At 33.4% G+C, this 22,438-nt stretch overlaps 1 protein-coding gene across 7 annotated transcripts in view; it reads left to right on the top strand.

Moving 5' to 3' along the window:
• Positions 1-22,438, top strand: part of CSMD3 (CUB and Sushi multiple domains 3) — a 1,245,869-nt gene that overhangs the window by 893,011 nt on the left and 330,420 nt on the right. For all 7 annotated transcript variants that reach the window (XM_045049906.1, XM_019823045.3, XM_019823042.3 and 4 more), the window contains 2 exons: positions 8,266-8,435; positions 18,882-19,038. In XM_045049906.1, coding sequence (XP_044905841.1) covers positions 8,266-8,435; positions 18,882-19,038 — 327 coding nt within the window. The remainder of the gene's footprint in view (positions 1-8,265; positions 8,436-18,881; positions 19,039-22,438) is intronic.

Genomic DNA, 22,438 nt, shown 5'->3' with positions numbered 1-22,438 from the left:
GGTTTTCATGTCTATCTCTCTTCTAGCTCACATATCACCTAAGAGCCTTATCCTTAAGACTTAATGTAGCACCTGATATATCCACAGGTATTATAGTTAGTGTTATTTGTAATGAGTAAATGAACTGAGTGCCGTAGACTCTGAGTAGCTGCTTATAGAAGTAAAGGAATCCTGAAAGAACATTATCAGGTTACAGGAAATCCTCCATACTTTTTGGCATAAAATTGTATATTGAATTAAAAAAAAAATTTAGGGGCGCCTGGGTGGCGCAGTCGGTTAAGCGTCCGACTTCAGCCAGGTCACGATCTCGCGGTCCGTGAGTTCGAGCCCCGCGTCGGGCTCTGGGCTGATGGCTGGGAGCCTGGAGCCTGTTTCCTATTCTGTGTCTCCCTCTCTCTCTGCCCCTCCCCCGTTCATGCTCTGTCTCTCTCTGTCCCAAAAATAAATAAAAAACGTTGAAAAAAAATTAAAAAAAATTTTTTTAACGTTTATTGTTGATAGACAGAGCATGAGGAGGAGGGGGCAGAGAGGGAGACACAGAATCCGAAGCAGGCTCCAGGCTCTGAGCTGTCAGCACAGAGCCCGACACGGGGTGTGAACACACAAACTGCAAGATAGTGACCTGAGCTGAAGTCGGAGGCTTAATTGACTGAGCCACCCAGGTGCCCCTTATATATTGAATTTTCTTAAAGTTTTAAACTTACGTTCTTTAGTTATGACTAACTCATAAAATAATAATTCTGCATGACAATGATTGCCATGATTTTTGTGGTAAAAATTGAATATAGTAAATGCACTAAAATAAAATTTTAAGGAGAAATGTAGCAAATTCCAGATTAAATTCTTCTAGTGAAAATATGTTTTTTAGAAACTCTTGATTTGTAAACTTAAACAAGGAGTAGTTTGCACTTGGACATATAACTGTGCTGTATTTGGAGAGACTGGAAAGAGAAAAAAAAGAAATCCAGTGAAGTGTCACTGTTGTCTAAGAACAACAAAGGAAAGGGAAAGCCAGACTTTATACAATACTAATGGATTCTCATATTTTCAGCAGTGGCATAAGAAGATTAATATACCTCTCTACCCTCTCATCTCTACCACTTTCTGAGAATCTAGGCATATGTGAGTACCTGTTTGAGAAAAAAAATTGACAAAAAAGATTTCTAAAGTACTAATGTGTTATTTATACTGCCAAGTCATAAAGGTATATTAGGAAAAGTGTTCCTGAATGTATCCAATATTATTAACACATTTTATCACATTTCACAATTTCTTAGGTGCCCCTTTTAAAAAAAATGAACATCTCTGTAATTGGTATGTATCTCACAACCAATGGCTATCACAGATTATTGGCAACGTGTTTGCTTAAGACTCAAAATAATGGTGACTCTTAAAATCAGTGGTGTCCTAATTTCAGGAAATATAGTAGAAATATGATTGGTGACATAGCAGGTTCAATAATGGATTAAAAAGTTTTAAAAAAGGTAAATTTATATTTATGATATAAAGTAAGTGGTTGATTTGGATTTGACAGTTTGAATGGCCTCCCCCCCCCCCCCCCCCCCGCCAACACACCATTCTATATAACACAAGAATTACCATTATTTTTACTTTGGTAATAATTAAGCATATGGAAAATCATACTTGTACTTAATGCTACACCTTATTTGACTTGGCATCCTATATGCTTAGGTTTGAAATTTTTCTGCTTTTTGAATAATTCAAGTCAAGTTTATTTTAACCTTGGTTAAATAAACTTGTGGTGCTATCAAAAAAGCATAAAAGAAGAGACTCAATTATAATGCAAATTCTTAAAAATAACTGCAAACTTCACTGATCATAGACATTTTTCAAATTTCTCAGCCAAATTACTAAAAAGCATTTTACCAGTTTATCTGAAAATGTGTGGCTGTATGCACACAATAGATGCTACCAGATTTTCTTACCCTAGTAATGGAGATTAATGATGCACGGGCTGGCCTGTTTTTCAGTAAGTAGGAAAAAACTGAAATTCAATGGATATTCCTGCTCTAGTGAATTCCTCACTATAGCAGTGACTCTTAACACCGATTCCAGTACACGTCTCTCTCCTACTCCAATCCAAGGAAGACTATATTTATCAACATATTATTTTCAGCGCAGCAAATAATTTTATGTTGGTAACTTTCATAGGTTTTTTAATCTGTATGTTTAAATAAAAATATTTATATGACTAGGATTTGTTTTTCTACAAAATAACGGTATCATAGCAAATAGTGTTTGGATTGGAGATTGCATACAAAATATTTATATTCTATGAGAAGTATTAAAGTTAAAGGTCTTCCAAAAATAGTTCCCTAATACTCTGATAAATTATATAATATTTTTTATATCATTAATTCCTGTGATTTAAAGGTAACCTCCCAGTTCAAATTAGAAGAAGGAAACATTATCACCTACTAATGTCTTAACATTGATTATTTTGGAGGAAAGTCATATTGGCAAATGTAAGCTTTCGAAATTAGTGACATTAGAACATAAAATTTATTCTAGACCAAAGCATGAAGGAAACAGGTGCTGTGCTCATGTTAGAGTAGGAGAAAATGTGCTTACTATACTTCAAAAAACATTGCAACTCCTTAACCATGAAGCAATAGTTTTCTGACCCCAAATCTCAAATATTTTATGAATACGTCTCATTCAATCAAGTCCTATATTCTTCATCTTCTGCAATTGACTTTCTAGGCCTTAAAAACAAAAGTATTCCCAGGGCACCTGGGCGACTCAGTCGGTTGAGCGTCCTACTCTTGATTTTGGTTCAGGTCATGATCTCACAGTTGGTGAGTTTGAGCCCTGCATCTGGCTGTGCACTGACAGTACGGAGCCTGCTTGAGACTCTCTCTCACCATCTCTCTCTGCCCTTCTCCCATTCATGTTCTCTCTAAATAAATAAATAAATACATAAACTTAAAAAAAAAAAAGCTTTCCCCCACCACAAGAACAACAAGCAGCTCATATTTAGTGGCATCCCCTTTCATACACATCTAAGAAAACCATTTTTCCCCTATCATAACAGATGAACAACAGAAGAAACTCTAATCTTGAGGGACCTCCCTCTAGCTCAAACTTGCAAAAATAAAACCTCTCCCATACCAGATCTCTCATTTCCCAGAACCTGTTACAACCCTCCCCATGATAGTCTCAGAAATGTTTCTTCTGTTTGAAATATTCTTTCCCTCAACCTACCTTGTCCTATCACTTTTAATTTACTAATGTCAGTCCTTCACACAAGTCTTGACTTTATTCAGAACAGTGCTCCTCATTATGTGTCTTCACATACTAGATGCTTATTTGTATCATGATATAGTTAAACATCTGTCTTTTCTGCTACAAAGTAAGTTCTATGAGGGTTTCAACACTGGATCTCTCATGACTAGTAAATAATAAGGATTTAACAAATATTTGTGAAATGAATCAATTTGTGTGTGTGTGTGTTTAATCAGAGCATACTATTATCTGTCTCTAGCCACTTTAAATATCTTAGTATACATTCTCTACCAAGGTACCCAGTTAAGCAAAAATATTAATTCTTTGTATTAAAATGAGCCTGTAGCTTTATTTTTATTAAGATAAATGTTTCTCTTATATTTGTTCCATCAGATACACAATTTATTACAGCACCTGCCTGAAAACCCTGGCATTGCCCTGATGTAGTAAGCCACAGACTTGGGTTTGTTCAGTGAAAGCTGCATATTCTCCATAAATGTCACTATGACTGGATGATAATGACAATTTTTCAACTCACTTGGATGTCTAGGACTTCCTTTACTCAGATTGTTCTTTCCCGTGTAGCTGATGTTTTTTGTTTATATAACCTCGTCTTGCTAGAATCATCTAACCATGTTTCTTCTTAGTGCTAGCTGTTCTGCTAGTCCTCCCCACCCCCCACCCCGCCTGCCAAGTGATTCTAACATTTAAGAATGTTCAATTACAGTTTGCTGATAGTTATATCTTCTCATTTTTAAGTATGTTTTGTGAAAACGTCCTGTGATATTCATGTCATATACAATAAAAATGTTGTAGTTACCGTATTTTTTCTGGATATTTATGAACATTATAGCCACAATTGTTATTTGTGAGAATTATCGCTAGTACTTCAATGTGACATTATTTCCTTTGTTCCATTACACCATCACAGCCACCCGATGCTGGGAAGAATAGAAAAATATAATTCCATATCAAGTTATTTGCGCCTTTGTTTGGGTCCTGAAATCACATCCACCAGAGCTAGGGGTGGTGTTTACCTCTAGTAACAATGGCAGTTATAAAGGCTGAGTGTGAGACCATGGCAAAGGGCCAGGAGTTCAGGATAGCTGAACTGCATGGTCCATGGGAAAGAATGGTGGGTAATAGCTAGAAAGTCAGACTGGATTCACAGTATAAATGGCCTTGTATGATGATATTCTGTGAACTTTGATTTGCTGGTGGTGAGTACATTTGAGGCACAAAGTACAAGATCAGATTTGCATTTGCAAAATATCATCGTGTCAGCTTATTACACAACAGAGATAGAAGCATGTTCATTGCTAGACGGGCATATGGTCAAACTGTGCAAAGTTTGTTGTTAATTTCAACATTAGATCCCTTTCAATTCCAGTTGGCAAACAAGAGTGCTGTAGGAGGAGAGCTTGTACAGGGCAAATATTAGTTCTACACTGGCTACTTGTAAGCCAGTTTTGGGGATATTTGAAATTCAAAGATAAAATCAAAGATGAGACCACATGTAAAAATAATTTTTTTATTAATCACCTAGCTCCTAGAGTTTAGTATTGTGGTTAAATGAATTCCTCTTTTTATCCTTTATTTTATCAAGACTCATTGAAAAATAATAGATTTGTTCACATTCTTGTATATGTAAGTGGAACATTCTGAACTGATTCTCATTTTTTTGTGTTTTAAGATCTTCCTTTGGTATGAGACAATCATTCTGAACATTAATAATTATCTATAATGGAATACAGATGTATACTTTGTAAGTGGGGTCAACATGTTCTGATCTCTGTGACAGACCCCAGCCCACATAAAATAAACCTCTTAGTTTTTAATGGAATGTCCTTAAATAGCCTGTGCAATAGTTAAAGAATAAAGAAAAAAGTGACCTTGCATATCAATTTATCTAGAATAGTCTCAGTCTCTACCTGTTGTGTGGGATAATCATTAATAGTGCCTCCTGTCATACTAAAGAAGTATTTTGACCTGAGAGAGAAAATATATACTTATAATTTTAACACCATGGGCAAAGGCAGACGTAAATCTCAGTGTAAATCCGAGCTCTGATACACACTGTTTGATTTTAGCAAGAAAGCTCACTTTGGTGTCTCTATCTCTAAAACTAGAGAAAATAAGTTTTAGCTTGCAGAGTTGTGAGACAAAAAATGCATAATTGGCTTCATGGGTATGAAACCTATGTAGTCACACAGGGCTCTATGCTAAGATGTGTCCCATGCTTGATTTAATGCTTTATCGGTCTCCTGAAATGCTCAGGACATTTTCAACAAGGGGGAGTGTACTTTCATTTTGCTCTGGTCCCACAGTTTATATTCAGTCCTGATTAAATGAGAAAGATACTAACTTAATCCAATTTTTCTAACTTAATTCTTCCATTCTGGTTTAAGTCCTGATTTCATATCACCAACCAGAAAATCATGTATAGCCATTTAAACCAACTGAAATATTAAAAATATCACAGAAGCAGATTATTTTTCATATAAAAACAAATCTCCATTAAATTATATAATATAGATCCAACCTTGTTTATGGCAGAAGGCACTTACCACATATTCAAATGTTGAGAACTTAGCAATAAATTATTAGTATATTTTCATGGGTAATGAAGTAACTTATTGCTTTGCTTTTGGGGCGAGCCGGGAGATTGTTTTGTTCAGTTTACACAAGTTGTTAAAATAATTTTAATATTATAAATGATTCTCCAAAATTATGAAGAGTCCTCTGGCTTTTTACACACATAAATGTCTTTCTACACCTGGATAGTCACCCTGGGACAATGTAAGTATCCTAAGCTCTTTTTCTGTATATAAAGCATAATTAATGCTACCTTTAGTATTTACACTTAAATATTCATAATGATAGCTTTAATTTTTGAGCTCTTATTGTATGCCAGCACCGTGCTAAATACTCTACTTGCATTTTCTAGGTATGTTATCAACTCACACATACAAACAAAATATCCTCCTGAGGAGGGTGTTATTATTTTCATTGTAATGATGACTATATTGAATCATGAAGAATAAATAACTTTCCAGAGCCATATGGATAGAACATAGAACTTAATTTTGAAAACAAAATCTCTGAATTTTAAAGCCTGAGCCTTTAGTCAATGTATCAGTGTTTTGCAAGCTGGCATTCAAGAATGTATTCTCAGAAATCCATGATTCTATAATAATTTAAACTGTGTATTCTCTAATAGATAATCTAACTGATAAAAACATATGTGTATTCTGCATCATCTGTGTGGTCTGATACATCTGTCTTTATGCCCCCACAACTATACCTAATTTCTAATAAGCTAAGAAGAAGGAAATGAGACCGGTTTAAAATAGGAATGATTCTTTCCCACTAAGTAAAGGACACGTGGCATCATATTGTACTATACAGATGAAGTTTCTCCACAGTCTACAGAGGGATGAGGGAGAATTGAATCATCACACAGCATAGTGTATTTAAAGGCATAGCAAACTCCAAAAGTCTGTACGCTAGCAGCTGGCTCCTTATCCCCATTGCCAAGGGCGACTTAATTTCAGAAAAATGAAATCTTATGCCACATTAGACACATGGTGCTATTTTAAATTGTATTGTTTTAGTAGTTTTATTCCCATATTTTTAAACATGTTTTAGTATTATATGTGTGTACAACTGAAAGCATAAGAACATATCTATTTTGTGTTAGAACATGCTTAAGCTGCATTAAAATAAAAACAATTTAAATCAATATTAGGAGTTATTAAGTTTTTTTTTTTTCCTTTTACTTTAAAAAGAACTTGTTGGAGCTCTGTTGGGTGGCAGTTCTTCATGTGACTGGTTGATTGTTAGCATCACATCATTAGTTTTTATTATTATTTCATACTATGTTGTTATATTGACTGCTCCATTTTCATCATTTTCATTTTCTCATTAGCCTTTTTTCTTTTGCCTTATTTTTGTTAATGTTTAAGCATTTGAAAGTTAAAGCAATTCATTATACTTTAGTTTGCTATATAATTCCTATGATTATTTTCATGAATCATTACTTTAAAAATCTTATTTCTGGAACATAATGATTTGCTTTCTTTTCTTGCTAAGATAAACCTTTGAAAAACAGAACTCTCCCTGACCTCTGGTATAATAATATGAAGCAAGCTATTAGATCTGAAAGAAAACTGAATTCAATGAATTTCTGAGACATAAGGAATATGTTTGGGAATTTATAAGGACTTGTTTGGTTTTGGAACATTACCACAAACCTTTTTAAAGTAATAAATTAAAATTAAATCTTGAAAAAAAAAGTGGAGAATTCTAAGTAGTTAGACACGTCCTCAATTTTTGTTAAATTAAAACAGGAGGGTTAGCAGTAGCACACACTGATTATGAAAATGCCTTAATTTATTTTATTTTTTAAGTTGGGAGAGGTAATCCATTTTTCAAAGGTGCCAGTTTGCTGCAGTTATTGATTAGTGGATTCTACCCATTATATCAGTTTTCAAAGGCAATGTCGTATTTATTTCCCTTTTTGTTACTGAAGTTCTTGGATCAGGAGAAGGCTGACTATGGGAAGGGAAAAGGGTCAAATTCAGAAACAGTTATGAGAAAATCAGATAAGAATCATTCTAAAATAAAATTGATCACTCTATTTTTTATACTTTAAAAGAAATAAATTATAAATCTAAAGGTAATCAATTAATCAGAGATCTACAAATTAAAAGGCATCCTGAAAATCTTTTGCTTTCATCTTTTTCCACGCTATCCTTTCATCCTAGGGGCGGGAGGACAATACTGAAACTATCGTATATTTCTGTTTATGTACAAGTGTCCTGTCCGTGGACAGTCGTTTCTTCTTCCCATATATTATTTGAGGGAATGAATCATCCGCAACACACAGCCATTCTGTACATCACTTTTCTGTCAAGCTCTAGTCAAAATAAAATGCATTAACACTTCCATACATTACATTACTTGAAAATGATAATACCTTCTATTAAACTGTACTTCCATATTCTGTTTTACCTGCAGCTGAATGTGGTGCATCTGCAACAAATAATGAAGGGATTTTGCTCTCTCCAAATTATCCGCTCAACTATGAAAACAACCACGAATGCATTTATAGTATTCAGGTTCAAGCAGGAAAGGGGATCAATATTTCAGCCAGAACATTTCATTTAGCACAAGGAGATGTTCTTAAGGTAGGTGAACTCAACTTATACTTCGATCATTTTTAGTCATTAAGTATACATTAATATGTATATATATGTGAATATTGGTATAATTACCCATAAGTTGATTCTGCCATTCATAGATTTAAATTAGACATTATTTTCCATTTTCCTATTATCATTTTCATTGAGGTAAGTGTTATGTTTCGAATGTTTAATTATAATACATACACCTTTACTTTATGACACATAAATTTTAATGTTTCAGTAACACCAAAATAAGGACATTTTCATGTCAAGTATCTTATATTCAAATATATATATATATATATATATATATATATATATATATATATAAAACATAATATGAGAATGGTCATTTCTTTAAGAAATATAATGATGATTTGTTTTTCTTTGGTGTCTATAAAGTAACTTGGTTATCTCTGTTGACACATGGATAGTTTTTGCCTTTATGACTACAAAAAATTTATATCTAATAGGTACATAAAAAATAATGACTTACTATCTATAAATTACTTAAGAAAAGTATATTTTGTTAACAATAAACTTTTAGAGTGAAATGTATTAATTTATTTTAAAAAGTTGAAATAGTCAAATACCCTATTTTTAAAAGATACAATTTTAGGAAAATATTTCCATACTTGCTGATTCATATTTCACAAAGTAAATGCTTTGTAAATATAATTTATATTCAGAAGTAGGATAACAACAAACACTTCTATAAAATCACATTTAAATTTTTTTTAAATAATTGCATACATGTTTCTTCATTGTCAAGATTCCCTTACTTGGTAAGAAATTCAACATAATTCTGTTTTCACAGATTTTAAAAAATAAATAAATAAATAAATAACATCTCAGGTTGGCAGGGGTAGGGGATTCTTGTTTAAGCAGTGATTTTAAGACTGTTGATTTTTTTTCTCTTAAAAAACATAACTGTGATGACACTTGGTGGTTTTCTAATACAGACAGCACTATGTGCTTGTAAGATCTGTATGGACATGGGAAATTTCTCTACAGTACGCCTAGATGCATACAGCTTTACCATTCATTTAAAGCCATTCCTGTTTTTTACACTTTTCCCCAACAGGCAACAGAAATTGACTTTATAATCTCTTCAACCTCCTTTATGTTTATGGTTTGGATTCTCCTGCTAAAATAAGTTTTATTTGCTAAATTAAAGTCAACATCGAGATTAATGGGATGCCTAAATGTAGAACTGATTTTCCTTTTTACAGGCTAAGTATGGGAAAAATAAGTCATTGATCAGAGGTATACGGCTAGCCACTAACCTGTATCACACAAGCAACGTTGATAAACATATATTTATAAGTTCACAGCTAAGAAGAGCTTCCTCACGCCTCCCACTATCCTTCCTCAAATATTTCTTTGCTCTCTGTGATGCTTGAAAAGTAGCCAGTACTTTTCCGTACCGGATGATGTTTATTAATTGGAAAATTCATTTGGGATAGCAGGTGATGGCTTAAGAAAAATGGCCCTAATGTGTTCATCTGAGTGATTTCTGACTAATCTCCTATTTATTTGGAATAAGGTTACATTCACTTGTTACCCATGGACAACTAGTTCAAAGATACCTGCTACACAGGCACAGTTAGGCACGCACAGGCAGACACATGCACCCTCCAAAGGATGGATGATTCATTCTCGAAGACTGAGGAGCCCAAAGTCCTCTCAGGATGCAGGGTCATTTGCCTCCCTGCAAACCAGTCCATGAGAGTCCATCCCCATTCCAGCACTTTCCAACATGACACCTAGTGCAGTCAGCTCTTCCTCCATTCAGACTAGGAAAGAAGAAATAAGTAAAACAAACAGCCCATCATAGAAAACAAACAAACATTGTTTTTCTTTATATGGGAGAACTGGCTATATTCTTTGGAATAACATTCTCTTGTAGTCTTTATATGAGTATAATGTTTAGTAAAGTTTTTGTTTTTTTTTTCTGGTTTCGTTTACTGTATGGTATCACTGTATTGAATTCTGACTAAAACTAAAACAGCGACAACAATAAAAACATGAGTGTGTATTGAATTTATCTATAGCCACACACACACACACACACACACACACACACACACACACACACACTTTCCTCTCTGAGAGTGCACCATCCAGACTGATGCCCACCTATCTACGCATTCTCTTTTCCCCTACCTCTTCTTAGCATAAACTACTTTACTTATTTATAACCAAACAAATAGTTACGTCAAATGTAGACGATCATATGACTCCTCTAGGTAGTTTATTTCGGACACGACTACCAAATTTTATAATTCAGTAGATCTGGGGAAAACTCTTTCAGTTGCTCTGTACCTGGAATTGTGGATTTTTATAAAGTTCCTCAGATTATCTGATAACCATAAGGTTTGGGAATTATGAATATATCCTTCCTTGGTTCTATTGCTTTCAGTGGGCAAGAATACTGAACTTCTCAAACCTTCACTCAAATATGTAGCTTAATTAATTCTTTCAACTAACATTTATAGGAGATGTTTATTACATGTTCCCTCTAAACAATCAACAATGAATAGTTCCCACTGTCAGTCTGATAAGACAAAAGCTGAATTGCAATCAGAAGTAATACGTCCGTTTTGTTGTTGTAATGTTTATTTCCAGAAAAAGATTGAGCACTATGTTCTGATAAGGGGATAAAACAGGGACAAAATTCAAGACAATATTGTTACTTCAGCCAGTATTGTGTAGTTTTATATAAAAAAAGATTTATATATTATGTCAAATTCGACAGAATGGATAATTATGGAGAAGAGCCAGTAAAATACCTTAAAATTCGTTTTGAGAGTCTGAAAGAATGGGTTAAGAGAACTGATGTCCTATTTATGAGAAACTAGATAGTTAAAGGACTTGATTAATCACACTAACAACATTCTTTTAGAAGTATGATAAGAACATTATTAAAATGCTGTTTTTCCAAGATGTATTATTTTCAAGCTTATTTTCTAACCCATGTGCTAGTCTTTGGGGATACTACTTGTGAGAACCTATTGGTAAATTTTTAGAAATTTTGTGAACTGGTTGTTAAGCATGGCGATTATTAAAAATTAAATTAAATTAGATTACAATTATATTACAATTTTCATTTCCTAATTATTTTACTACTTTTATTATTATGTGTTTTGTTTTAGGTTAGTTACATATATTGTATCTCTTTGGTGAATATACTATGTGAGGGTGCCTGCCCATCCCCTCCCAACTCTGCACAGAGATATCACATCAATAGCTTGATATTGGCAATACTAGGAATAGTTACACTGCAGAAATGGACAAACATTAAAGGTCTTGACTTGATCTATTGCTCTGCTCATAGTCTATACTTAAGTGAGAATAGGTTGTGTCTGGAGCCATTCTATTGTAAATAATGCAAAAAAATAGGGAGAAATCATATTGTCTAGAATTAAAAAACAATGATTTAATTTAGCTGAGAAGTTGCTCCGATCATTTACAAATACGAGTTTCTGATATAACGTTGTTTTTGCATTGCTTTACTCTGATCTTATTAACATAAAAAAATCAAGCAATATTCATTTAGGAACCACTTTTGTTTGTCAGTTCCAATTATAAGTTGCTGATACAAAATTTGGCAAAAAAACACCAAAAGCATTCTGTAAGATTCAATTAGCTCTATGGAATTTACAGTAATGAATATTGTATATTTTATTACCATTTGTAAGTTGCATGCTATAACATCCCTTAAATCAGGGATTCACAAACGACAGTCAGTTGGTCAAATTGTGCTTGCCACCCATCTCTATAAATAAAATTTTACCCGGAGAAAGCCATGTTTATTCATTTACATATTGTCCATGGCTATTTTTGTACTTCAATGGCAGTATTGAGTAGTTATCCCCCCATCTAAAATATTTTCTAATTCTTTTTAGAAAAAATTTGTCAACCTCTCTTTATATTAGTATACGTTATTAAAAGAACATATGGGTGGATATATATATTCAACAAATTTGTTTGAGTGCTGGTTGCTAAATATTTTCTAGCACACCAGTGATCTCTTGGGTCCACCACACATATCTGTCAATCAAGTCTGCCTGTTCACTGGCAATCCTTTGTTATCTCTCCCTTCAAAAGCACTCTCTAAATATTTATTCATTCTTTCCCATACTGAGTATAACAGAAGTGAAATGATTTGTAACAGACCATACAGCTTTAAAGGTAGAACTGGGACTTTAACTTTGTTATAAAACTGCAAATCTAAAACCCTGAAAAGCTCACCCTTCATTGTGTCCCAGACTCCTTCACTAAAATATATTAGCTCCTATAATTGAGTACACGTGATATAGCTATTGCAAAGATGTACATAGTTTAATACAAACAAAAATTCTCTGTTCGTTTCATTTTATTTTGGAGAGGATGTAAGGTTTAGAATATTATCCTTTTTGGTGAACCATTGTAAAAATTATTCTTTCTTTTTATTTTTTTTAATTTTTCAAATGTTTTTATTTATTTTTGAAACAGAGAGAGACAGAGCATGAGCAGGGGAGGGGCAGAGAGAGAGGGAGACACAGAATGTGAAGCAGGCTCCAGGCTCTGAGCTGTCAGCACAGAGCCTGATGTGGGGCTCCAGCTCACAACTGTGAGATCATGACCTGAGCTGAAGTCGGACGCTTAACTAACTTAGCCACCCAGGCGCCCCTTTCTTTTTATTTTTTATTCAAACTTTGACATCTCACTCACGTTATCAGAAAAAAAAAAAAAAAAGTTTAAGTTTCCAAATCAACCTTTAAACAAGTGGCCAAAAATAAAATTCTAATATCCACAAGCAGGGATAATTTAAGGCTTGAATGATTATACACATGTACATATGTAACTTTTCTCTTTTAATTTTATTTTCTATGTACTTTCTGCTCTTGGGTTCAGATAACATCTGACTTGCTAATTGACTGAAGGAATGACTGAGAATATGCCTTCTAATTATGCATTTATTATAAACAACAGTTTTGAGTGTTGATAAGCAATTCATTATAAAAGGGTTTGACCTTCCAGATCCAGGAGGGTCTCTACACCAAAACTAATTTCAAGCCCTGATCTATTATAAAAGGTTTGATAACGGAAACATGTCAACATTAAGTTCTAGTCTCTTCTATTATAAGACTACCAGGTTAATGGCAACCATTTGACAAATTAGAGCCTCATCAAAGAGTTTCATTAATGTCACAAAAGACCTCAATGCCTTTCATGATATTAATTCTTAAATCAGTTTGAACTTCTACATTTGACATTAAAGTAAGTCTTTGTTATCTGAATTAGGTGCTAAGTTACAGAATATTTCTATGGGGAACACCAGAATCCTCTCCCAACACAAAACATATAATATTATATAGTTATCTTATTCTTTTTATAGCTTTTTCAATTTTTGAAAAAAATAGATATTAAGACATATGCTAAAAATAATAATAATAATAACAATAACAATCTTAAAAGAAGGAAAAAGAAAATATGCCCAAACAAATAAAAGCATACTTAAAGATCCTGATCTTAATTAGAACAGAAATATGTGAAGTAATGATCTCAAATAAAATTTCTATGGGTTCTGATAAGATCCAATATAATCACTCTGTACTGTAAATTTACTTTTAAATGAAATGTACATTTTTTAAATTTATATACTTACATCCATGTTTATTTACAAGGTAATTTGTCTTTGCCTACACTGATTTGTCATTTTGTGTTGCCTTTGTTTCCATATACATGTTTGAATACATTTAAAGTACTTTATTTACAAGTCAAATAACATTGGCTTTATCATTACTATAAAACTCTTCTTTTTTTAAATCCTTGCCAAGTAACACTTGCTTTTCATCTTGATTTAATAACTTTATGCATGCTTCCAAAATTTCATAACTGAATTATCACACTTCATTTTACTTTTATGATTATAGTGATGTTTTTGTATTTGTTTTCTACCTTTTGACTTTACATTGTTTAATAAACTGCAGTGAGTTTTGGTGCTGAATTAGACCCTCCCTGCTAGGCTTAAGATACATATATATCTATATTAATATTAACTCTTTTAATCCCTTTTCTTTCAATATTGCTTTTAAAATTATATCTTAAAGATAGTTTCTTTTGAAAAAGAAAAAAGTATAACACTGGCCTCCAATGTAATTGTCTCTCTTGGGACAGACAATATCTTTTACATCTCCTTCAGTTTAAGAATGATTAGGGTGCCTGGGTGGCTCAGTTAAAAAAAATTAATTATATCTTATTATTATTTTTTTTATTCCTAGCACCTAACACAGTACATGGAACTAAATATGAGTTGAATTAATTATCTGGTTACTTTTTAAAATGATACTATATCAGAATGATTTCCATGTGTAAAGTAAGGGTTTCTCCAATGAGTCAACTTTTTTTTATTACTACTGAAAATTTGAGAAAAACATTAGAAGGGATTTTTAAATAAATAAAACTAAAATAATATTCAAGAAGTAATTTCTGTTTACTTTTTTGCATTGATTTGTTACTTAATGTATATTTTCCCTTTATTTGGCTGTTTGACATATGAAGTTTTTACAGTGCATCCACACTTACAAGCAGAACTAGGCGAATCCAAGAAACAATTATTTATATTTAGCATGAGAATGAAATGACATGCTGGTGAAAAGAGAAATAAGAGGAAAATATTCTTTGGGGTTACTTAGGCAATATTAACCACAAATAAGACCCACTGGATGCTGGTTAAATGGTTTGGTTGTGGATGTATAGCTCTACACACAGGATTTAGGAACTATATTATATATGAGTTATTATATACGAGTCAGAAACAGATTTCTGAGAATATTGAACATTTGAAGCTCACAGACACAAAAGTGTGTTTCCTTGTGTCTGAATTATCACTAGTGACCGCCATTCTTAAGAGATGAAAAGTTGGCTCTTAGGTAATCAAACAACAAACATTCTTGAGCCAACAAACCACGTTTGGTTCAGCTTCGTTGAAGACAAATAACTTCTTGCTGATAACTAAAGCAGAAATGTATTTGTCTGGTAAGTTCTACCAGGGATTTCAAGGTACTTCTGTATAATTTTAGGAAATTTGTCCATGCAGCCCTCTATCTAGGGGTACTCAGATACTCTTCAAACAACACACTTTTGTTGTTATTGTTAGTTCACTGTGAACACATTTTATTTTATTTTTTTTCAACGTTTATTTATTTTTTGGGGGGACAGAGAGAGACAGAGCATGAACGGGGGAGGGGCAGAGAGAGAGGGAGACACAGAATCGGAAACAGGCTCCAGGCTCCGAGCCATCAGCCCAGAGCCTGACGCGGGGCTCGAACTCACGGACCGCGAGATCGTGACCTGGCTGAAGTCAGACGCTTAACCGACTGCGCCACCCAGGCGCCCCGACTGTGAACACATTTTAGTAGAAGGAAGAGACCAATAAAATGTTTTCTGTTACCAATTCCATGACCGTTTTGGTTTGAACTCAGTCACCACTTTCTTTCTCCCTCTATTTCTACCTCTCTCTCTGTGCTAATACAATAAATAAGGGAAAGAGCAGGAAGGTCCTGGCAATAGAGACTTCAAAATTTCTGTGCAGAAAACACATAGAGTAATGTGGTTAGAAGAGGACACTAGGAGACATAAACAAAAGCTCCATTTGTATAGCATGTTAAATAAAATTTTTATGTGTAGTCTTTATAACACTTAAACCCTGTACCAATAATAAGGAAACATAAACATAAGTAAAGATACATACACATGTGGTTAAGGGAAATTCGGTAACTGGAGGGAAGAAAGACCAAACTAAATGCATGGAACTGGTAGCATACATTAAATTCAAACTGTGGAAGCATTAAGAGAAATTTGAAAGTAAATTTAAAATTTTTGAAATATGTTAAGCTAATGCAATAAGTGGAGAGAGTGAAAGAGAGAGAGAGAGGGAGAGAGAGGAGAGCTTTCTAGAATTTGACAAATGATTTTAAAATTTACAATTTTAGGGGCACCTGGGTGCCTCAGTTGTTTAAGCGTACAACTCTTGATTTCAGCTCAGGTCATGATCTCACGGTTCGTGAGTTCAAGCCCCACATTGGGCTCTGTGCTGACAGTGCAGAGCCTCCTTGGGATTCTCGCTCTCCCTTTCTGCCCCTCCCCACCCATGCTCTCTCTCTCTCAAAATAAATAAATAAACTTTAAAAAATTCTTTTAAAATTTACCATTTTAATAGAAGACCTAAAAAGAGAGTATTAGTCACTGCTGAAAATCTAATTGTTCATGTGGAAGATCCCGTGGAAAATTCTCTATAATACAGAGGGAAAGATGGACAAGAAGAGGAAATACAAGGACTCACAATACAGTTTTGGAGACTTAATACACAAATAATAGGCATTCTAGGCAGAAAATAAAAAGATCATATAGGCAAGGAGTAATTAAATAAACCTCAAAGACATTTCCTTGAGTTGAAAAAATCTTGAGCCTGTCAATAAAAAAATGTAATAATTTCATTTGAAAATCCAGATATTAGAAATATAGTGAAAATTTCCCAATTTATTAAGTTAACATAAATTAAAACCTGATAAAGATAATTTGAAGAAAAAAATTTATATTATACATGAGTTTTCATTTATAAATTATAGAAAACATTATAAGTATTACCAAATTAAGCCAAACAATCTAGCCCAAGAAAAGTCTATCATGCAGGTTAATACGAAAATAATAAAAAGTTCCATTGTGTACCATCTAAATGTTATCTCTTACATGAGATGAACATAATGAATACCATTTCCGAGGAACACTGGTGCTTGGCAAGTTAACTGGATTAGGAGTTCAGCAACACAATTTTTACACTAATACCAGGTTAAAAGTAAAGCAGTTTCAGGCAGGAGATAAGTAACTTTGAACAGCATCTCTCAACTTTTTCTCTTCATTACCATTTATTCAACCCTCGAACTAAATATTATGGAATAAGATTGGTCAATAACCAACTTTCACTCCCTTAGGTAAATGGAGAATTAATACATCATTGTAAATACATGCCTTATGGGCAAAAGAATGGTCACATGCGATGTCGGTAAACTTTTCGTGTAATTTCTATACACTTTTGGAAACAATCTGCTATACGTGAATATTTTAGTTCAGAAATCTCATATATGGAAAACTTCCTTATGAAAATACAAGTATCAAAAAATGTGAAGTTATATGTAAAAGATTGTTTATTTCAGCATTGCTCTTGGTAGCAAAAAAATTGAACTTATTAAGATGGGAATGATCTTTGTGGTAATGTCACTGTGTGAACTATTACTCAGCTCTCAAAAGGCAGAATCTGTATCTACTGACCCTGAGAGATGTCTAGAATGCACTGATAAAAGAAAAGCAAATTAGAATACAATGAGAAGTTATACCTTCAGAAGAAATGGAATTACGTGGGGATATTTGAGAGCTTATCGATTTTGTTTTGCATATTTTGGTCATGTTAAATTAGTTTCTAAAAGCATTTGATACTCATTTAATATATTTTTTTACGTGTCAAAAATGGATTAAGTTCAAGGAGATGAATAAATGAGAGAAATTGCAAAAGAAACAAGCGTTTTTTATATTAATTATGTTATCAGAAAAATAAGCATTTGGCTAACCTTGAGCAAGTTGCAGAAAAAGAACCAACCAGCCTTGGAAACCAGGCTTTCTGTCGGTATTCTCAATTTTGTTTACTTATTTTTAAAGTTTATTTATTTATTTTGAGAGAGAAAGATAAAGAAAGTGAGTAGGGGAGGGGCAGAGAGAGAAGGAGCAAGAGAATCCCAAGCAGGCTCCCCGCTGCCAGTGCAAAACCTGATGTAGGGCTCCAACTCATGAGTGGTGAGATCATGACCTGAGCCGAAATTAAGAGTCACGCGCTTAACCGATTGAGCCACCCAAGAGCCTCTGGGTAATCTCAATTTAAATGTTTTTAATGTTTATTTATTTTTGAGAGAGAGAGAGAGAGACAGAGACAGAAACAGAGTGTGAGCAGGGGAGGGGCAGAGAGAAAGGAAGATTCAGAATCTGAAACAGGCTCCAGGCTCTGATCTGTCAGCACAGAGCTTGATGCAAGGATCAAACTCACGAACCATGAGATCATGACCTGAGCCGAAGTCTGACGCTTAACTGACTGAGCCACCTAGACCCCCTTTGGTATTCTCAGTTTTAAATGTCTACCATAAAAAAGCATTATTTTGATAATAAGAGCAAAATTTATATAATATGAGTTCAAGTGTTAACTTAAGGTCTACTGAGCTTGGAATTTTAAAAGTATCCATGTGGATTCCAACCTTCTTAACTTGATATATGTAGGAATTAATATATGTGATTGTCCTTGGGGAGCATGTAGTGACCTGATTTAGGAAGAGTATAATAATTTCCTCTTCTTCATAAATGATTTGAGTTGGTTATTATTGGCACATTTACATTTTAATTATAAATATTTTGCAGATTTATGATGGAAAAGATAAAACGACTCATCTACTAGGTGCATTTACTGGTGCGTCCATGCGAGGCTTGACTCTTAGCAGCACTTCAAATCAGCTCTGGCTAGAATTCAATTCTGATTCTGAAGGGACAGATGAAGGTTTTCAACTTGTCTATACCAGTAAGTATTTTGGAAGAAAAAGAAAAAAGAAAACAAAGGCCAAACACTGATGCTGAGTATTTATTAAACAATTATAATATACCAGGTGATGTAATATCCAACATTTGATCAAGAATTTGAAGTTTAGAATAGCCTTCAATATATGTAATTTTATTTGGCCCTAAAAACAATTCCATAAATTACAGGTATTCTAACTGTTGCAATTTCACAGTTGAAACAAGTAAGGTTAAGAATGGTTAAGTAATTTGTGACTTTGGGCTTATTTATTTATGTATTTTTAAAATAGCAATATTCTCCAAGTTTGATATTTAATAAATACTTATTTCTTATTTTTTTAATAGATGGAAATTCAGTGTTTGCAAAATTCACACAACCTATGTGTGGTAGTTATAGTTGGATAGTCATTAATGATAACTGGATGGTTTCTGATGAGTTTACATTAGAGTTAAGGTTTTATTTTGTTTTGCTTATGTGTTGAATTGCTTTATTAAAAATAAATTCATACGGAACTATTGCATTATACTCCAATTGGCTATTCTAACAATTAAGTAGAAGTTTAAAGTTTGGTGGGTTACATCCATGTTTTATATGAATAAATGAATTTATTTTATACCAGTACCATAATATAAGAAATAGACTAATTGTATCTATCAACAATAAATTATATTCAAGTAATATATTTATTGAGTTCCTACTCTATAAGACAGTACACTAAGAAAGTAAATCACATATAAACCTGCGGTGGTTACTAGCTGTGTGTTTAACAACTGTATAATCTATCAGATCAAATTAGTTCTTGGAAGGTCAGAATACTCATTTAATTTAGCAAAATAAAACAGAAACATTCAGAAATCTTTACTTTTAGATATTTGAAAAAAATCTGATGACTTCTATAAATTTTCTCAAGAAATAAGATGAATCGAAACTATTACAGAAATTAGGAAATTAAAAAGGTTACACCATGAAAGATACTCACACGGGATCCTAAAGGGAATTTGAATCAAATTATTGTTTGTGAAAATATTCTTTCCTAATTATATGAGAAGTAGGAGACAAGAGAGTATATCACATTAAAATTGTATTTAAAAATCTGGTGCGTATAACTAAGAGATTACTCTTGCTCCCTGTTTATTTCAAGGCTTTTTTCTACCTGTGCTAGAATTGTTACACCAATAGGGTATCAAAACATAAATTAACAAAATGAATGTTCAATTCATGTGTCTGAATCCTGAGAACTATTGTGCACAATGCAGTTTTTTATGAAGTACTTCCAAAGACAAATGAAAATCCAAGCAAACTGTGTTTACAGATATTACCAGGTGATATATTAAAAGTAATAATATTGAGAATTATTGCTCGAATATAATTGGTGCAATCTGCTCAGAAGGGCACATTTTTTTATCTGCTTTTCTCTTTTCCTTTCTCTGTTTTCTAACAAAGATGCTGACATTTTTCAAGATATGGCTCAATGTTTACATAATGATCTTTCTTTGCTCTGCATCATTTTGCATTTCTCCTTGTCTAAAATGTTAATGGGTGTCACAGGGAAAAAAAAGAAACTAGATTTCCTTTTTGGATATTTAAATTCTTTGTAACTTGAGATTACTGATGCAAAGATACTGGACATTGTAGGACGTACCTGCATTTAAAACTGTGTGGGTTGCTTAGGTGTCTGGAATGAATAAAATCATTGACTTTATTCTCATTGGTATGAGCTACTAGATGTCAGAAAGAGAGATCTTAAAAAGCAAATATTTGAAGTCACTCTTCTTAATGACTCTAGTTTTTCATTATAGAATGTGTGTCTCTATGAAGATGGAAAGCTATAGAATTGGGAAGAGAATAGAAAAGCAATTATTCTTTTAAAAGCGTAAATATATATGTATAAATACTTTTCAGTCTCTGAACTAAACTAAAATGTATATACGCCTATTTCCAAGTTGTCTCTGGATATCACCAGGTCAGTGAAGGGTCCTATGATTTTCTGAGTTGACAGCTGTGTTCTGAGCCCTTCTGCTGGGGAGGCTCCTGGAACTAGTAACACGGCTATTATTTATTGTATTTGTTCTTAAGGATTACTTCTGGTTTTTTACAGTGGTGGTCTTTCTACATATCTACAATGATCTTAATAGTTAACCACAGATATCCTAGCTTTGACAGAAACTTGTGCCCATCCTCCAAATGTATTTTCATTTCCAGCCATAGGCTGCTTTCTCTTCCAGGTTAACAATTATTGGTATGCCCCAACCTGAATCATCAACTGAGCCTTCGAGCTAAGACTCCTCTTCAATATTTCCCCACTGCTGCTTACCTTCCTTCAGCCAGAGTTAGCCGACTTTTTAACATGCCTCTTGCAGTAGTTTATATTTGCAACTAATATAGCAGCTATCACACTCTACTGTGGTTATACTTTTTTACAAACATACTGTGCATAGTTCTTCAGGGGCCATTTCCTCTCATAATGTCTACAGTCAGTTTAGTTCAATCACATGTTTTTTACATATTCTTGGTAAATTAATATGTGGTCTGAATACTGATTTTATAAAAATGCTTTTGTGTTATAGAAGAAGATTCTACTAGGGCACATATTTTAAATATTCATAAACTTCTTAGAGGCAGTTACTAATTTACGAACATAAAAGAATTTGCTAAGATGCCCAAACATGAGAAAAGAATGTAAAAGACCATGTTTTTGTATAAGAATCTATTTCTCAATCTAACTCCACCCTGCCATTCTGTGTTATGTTCCTCCTTAGAATTATCCACACTTTTTCTCTGAAACATCTGAGAGAACCCTTTGTGATACAGAGGAATCCCCAGGCTCCACATTGAGAGAACTGGAGACAGGAAAGGAGTCAGTTGACTCTAGGGCAGTCAAGTAAGGATTCATGAATGAGGTAGTTTTTTAGGTTGGATTGGCAGGTCAAAAAAAGAAATGGTAGAGAGTATTCTGGGCAAAGAATAGGATGAAGACAGGCACAGAGACTAGAAAGATCATGTGAAGCACATTCAAGGCAAATACAGAAGATAATCCAATTCAGATTAATCCCACTTGCCTGTCTCCTCACAACTCTAGTGTTAGCATAAAGAGGCCTTTGGTGACCACCCTTATAATGACAGGTATCCTATGTCACAGTAGTCACTCTCTATCTTTCTATTATCCATTTTGTTGACTTGTGTGGTTGTCTGGTTATTTCCAGCTTTGAGTACAGAGAAACACATTTGGCTGAGATAAAAATGAGGAAATATTTTAGAAAAGACCTTTTTAAGGTACATTTTATTCCAACTGTCCATTCATTATATAATCACGAAGAAAGCAAATGTTTTTAAAAGTAAATGCAATTCTTTCCAAATACACTTTTGTCACTTTATGCCTGAGAATCTGAATGCTTTCTTATTG

The sequence above is a fragment of the Felis catus genome, chromosome F2 (genome assembly GCF_018350175.1).
Source record: "Felis catus isolate Fca126 chromosome F2, F.catus_Fca126_mat1.0, whole genome shotgun sequence".
Classification (NCBI taxonomy): domain Eukaryota; kingdom Metazoa; phylum Chordata; class Mammalia; order Carnivora; family Felidae; genus Felis; species Felis catus.
Note: the sequence above shows the minus strand (reverse complement) of the source record. Positions and strands in the feature narration are given on the sequence as shown.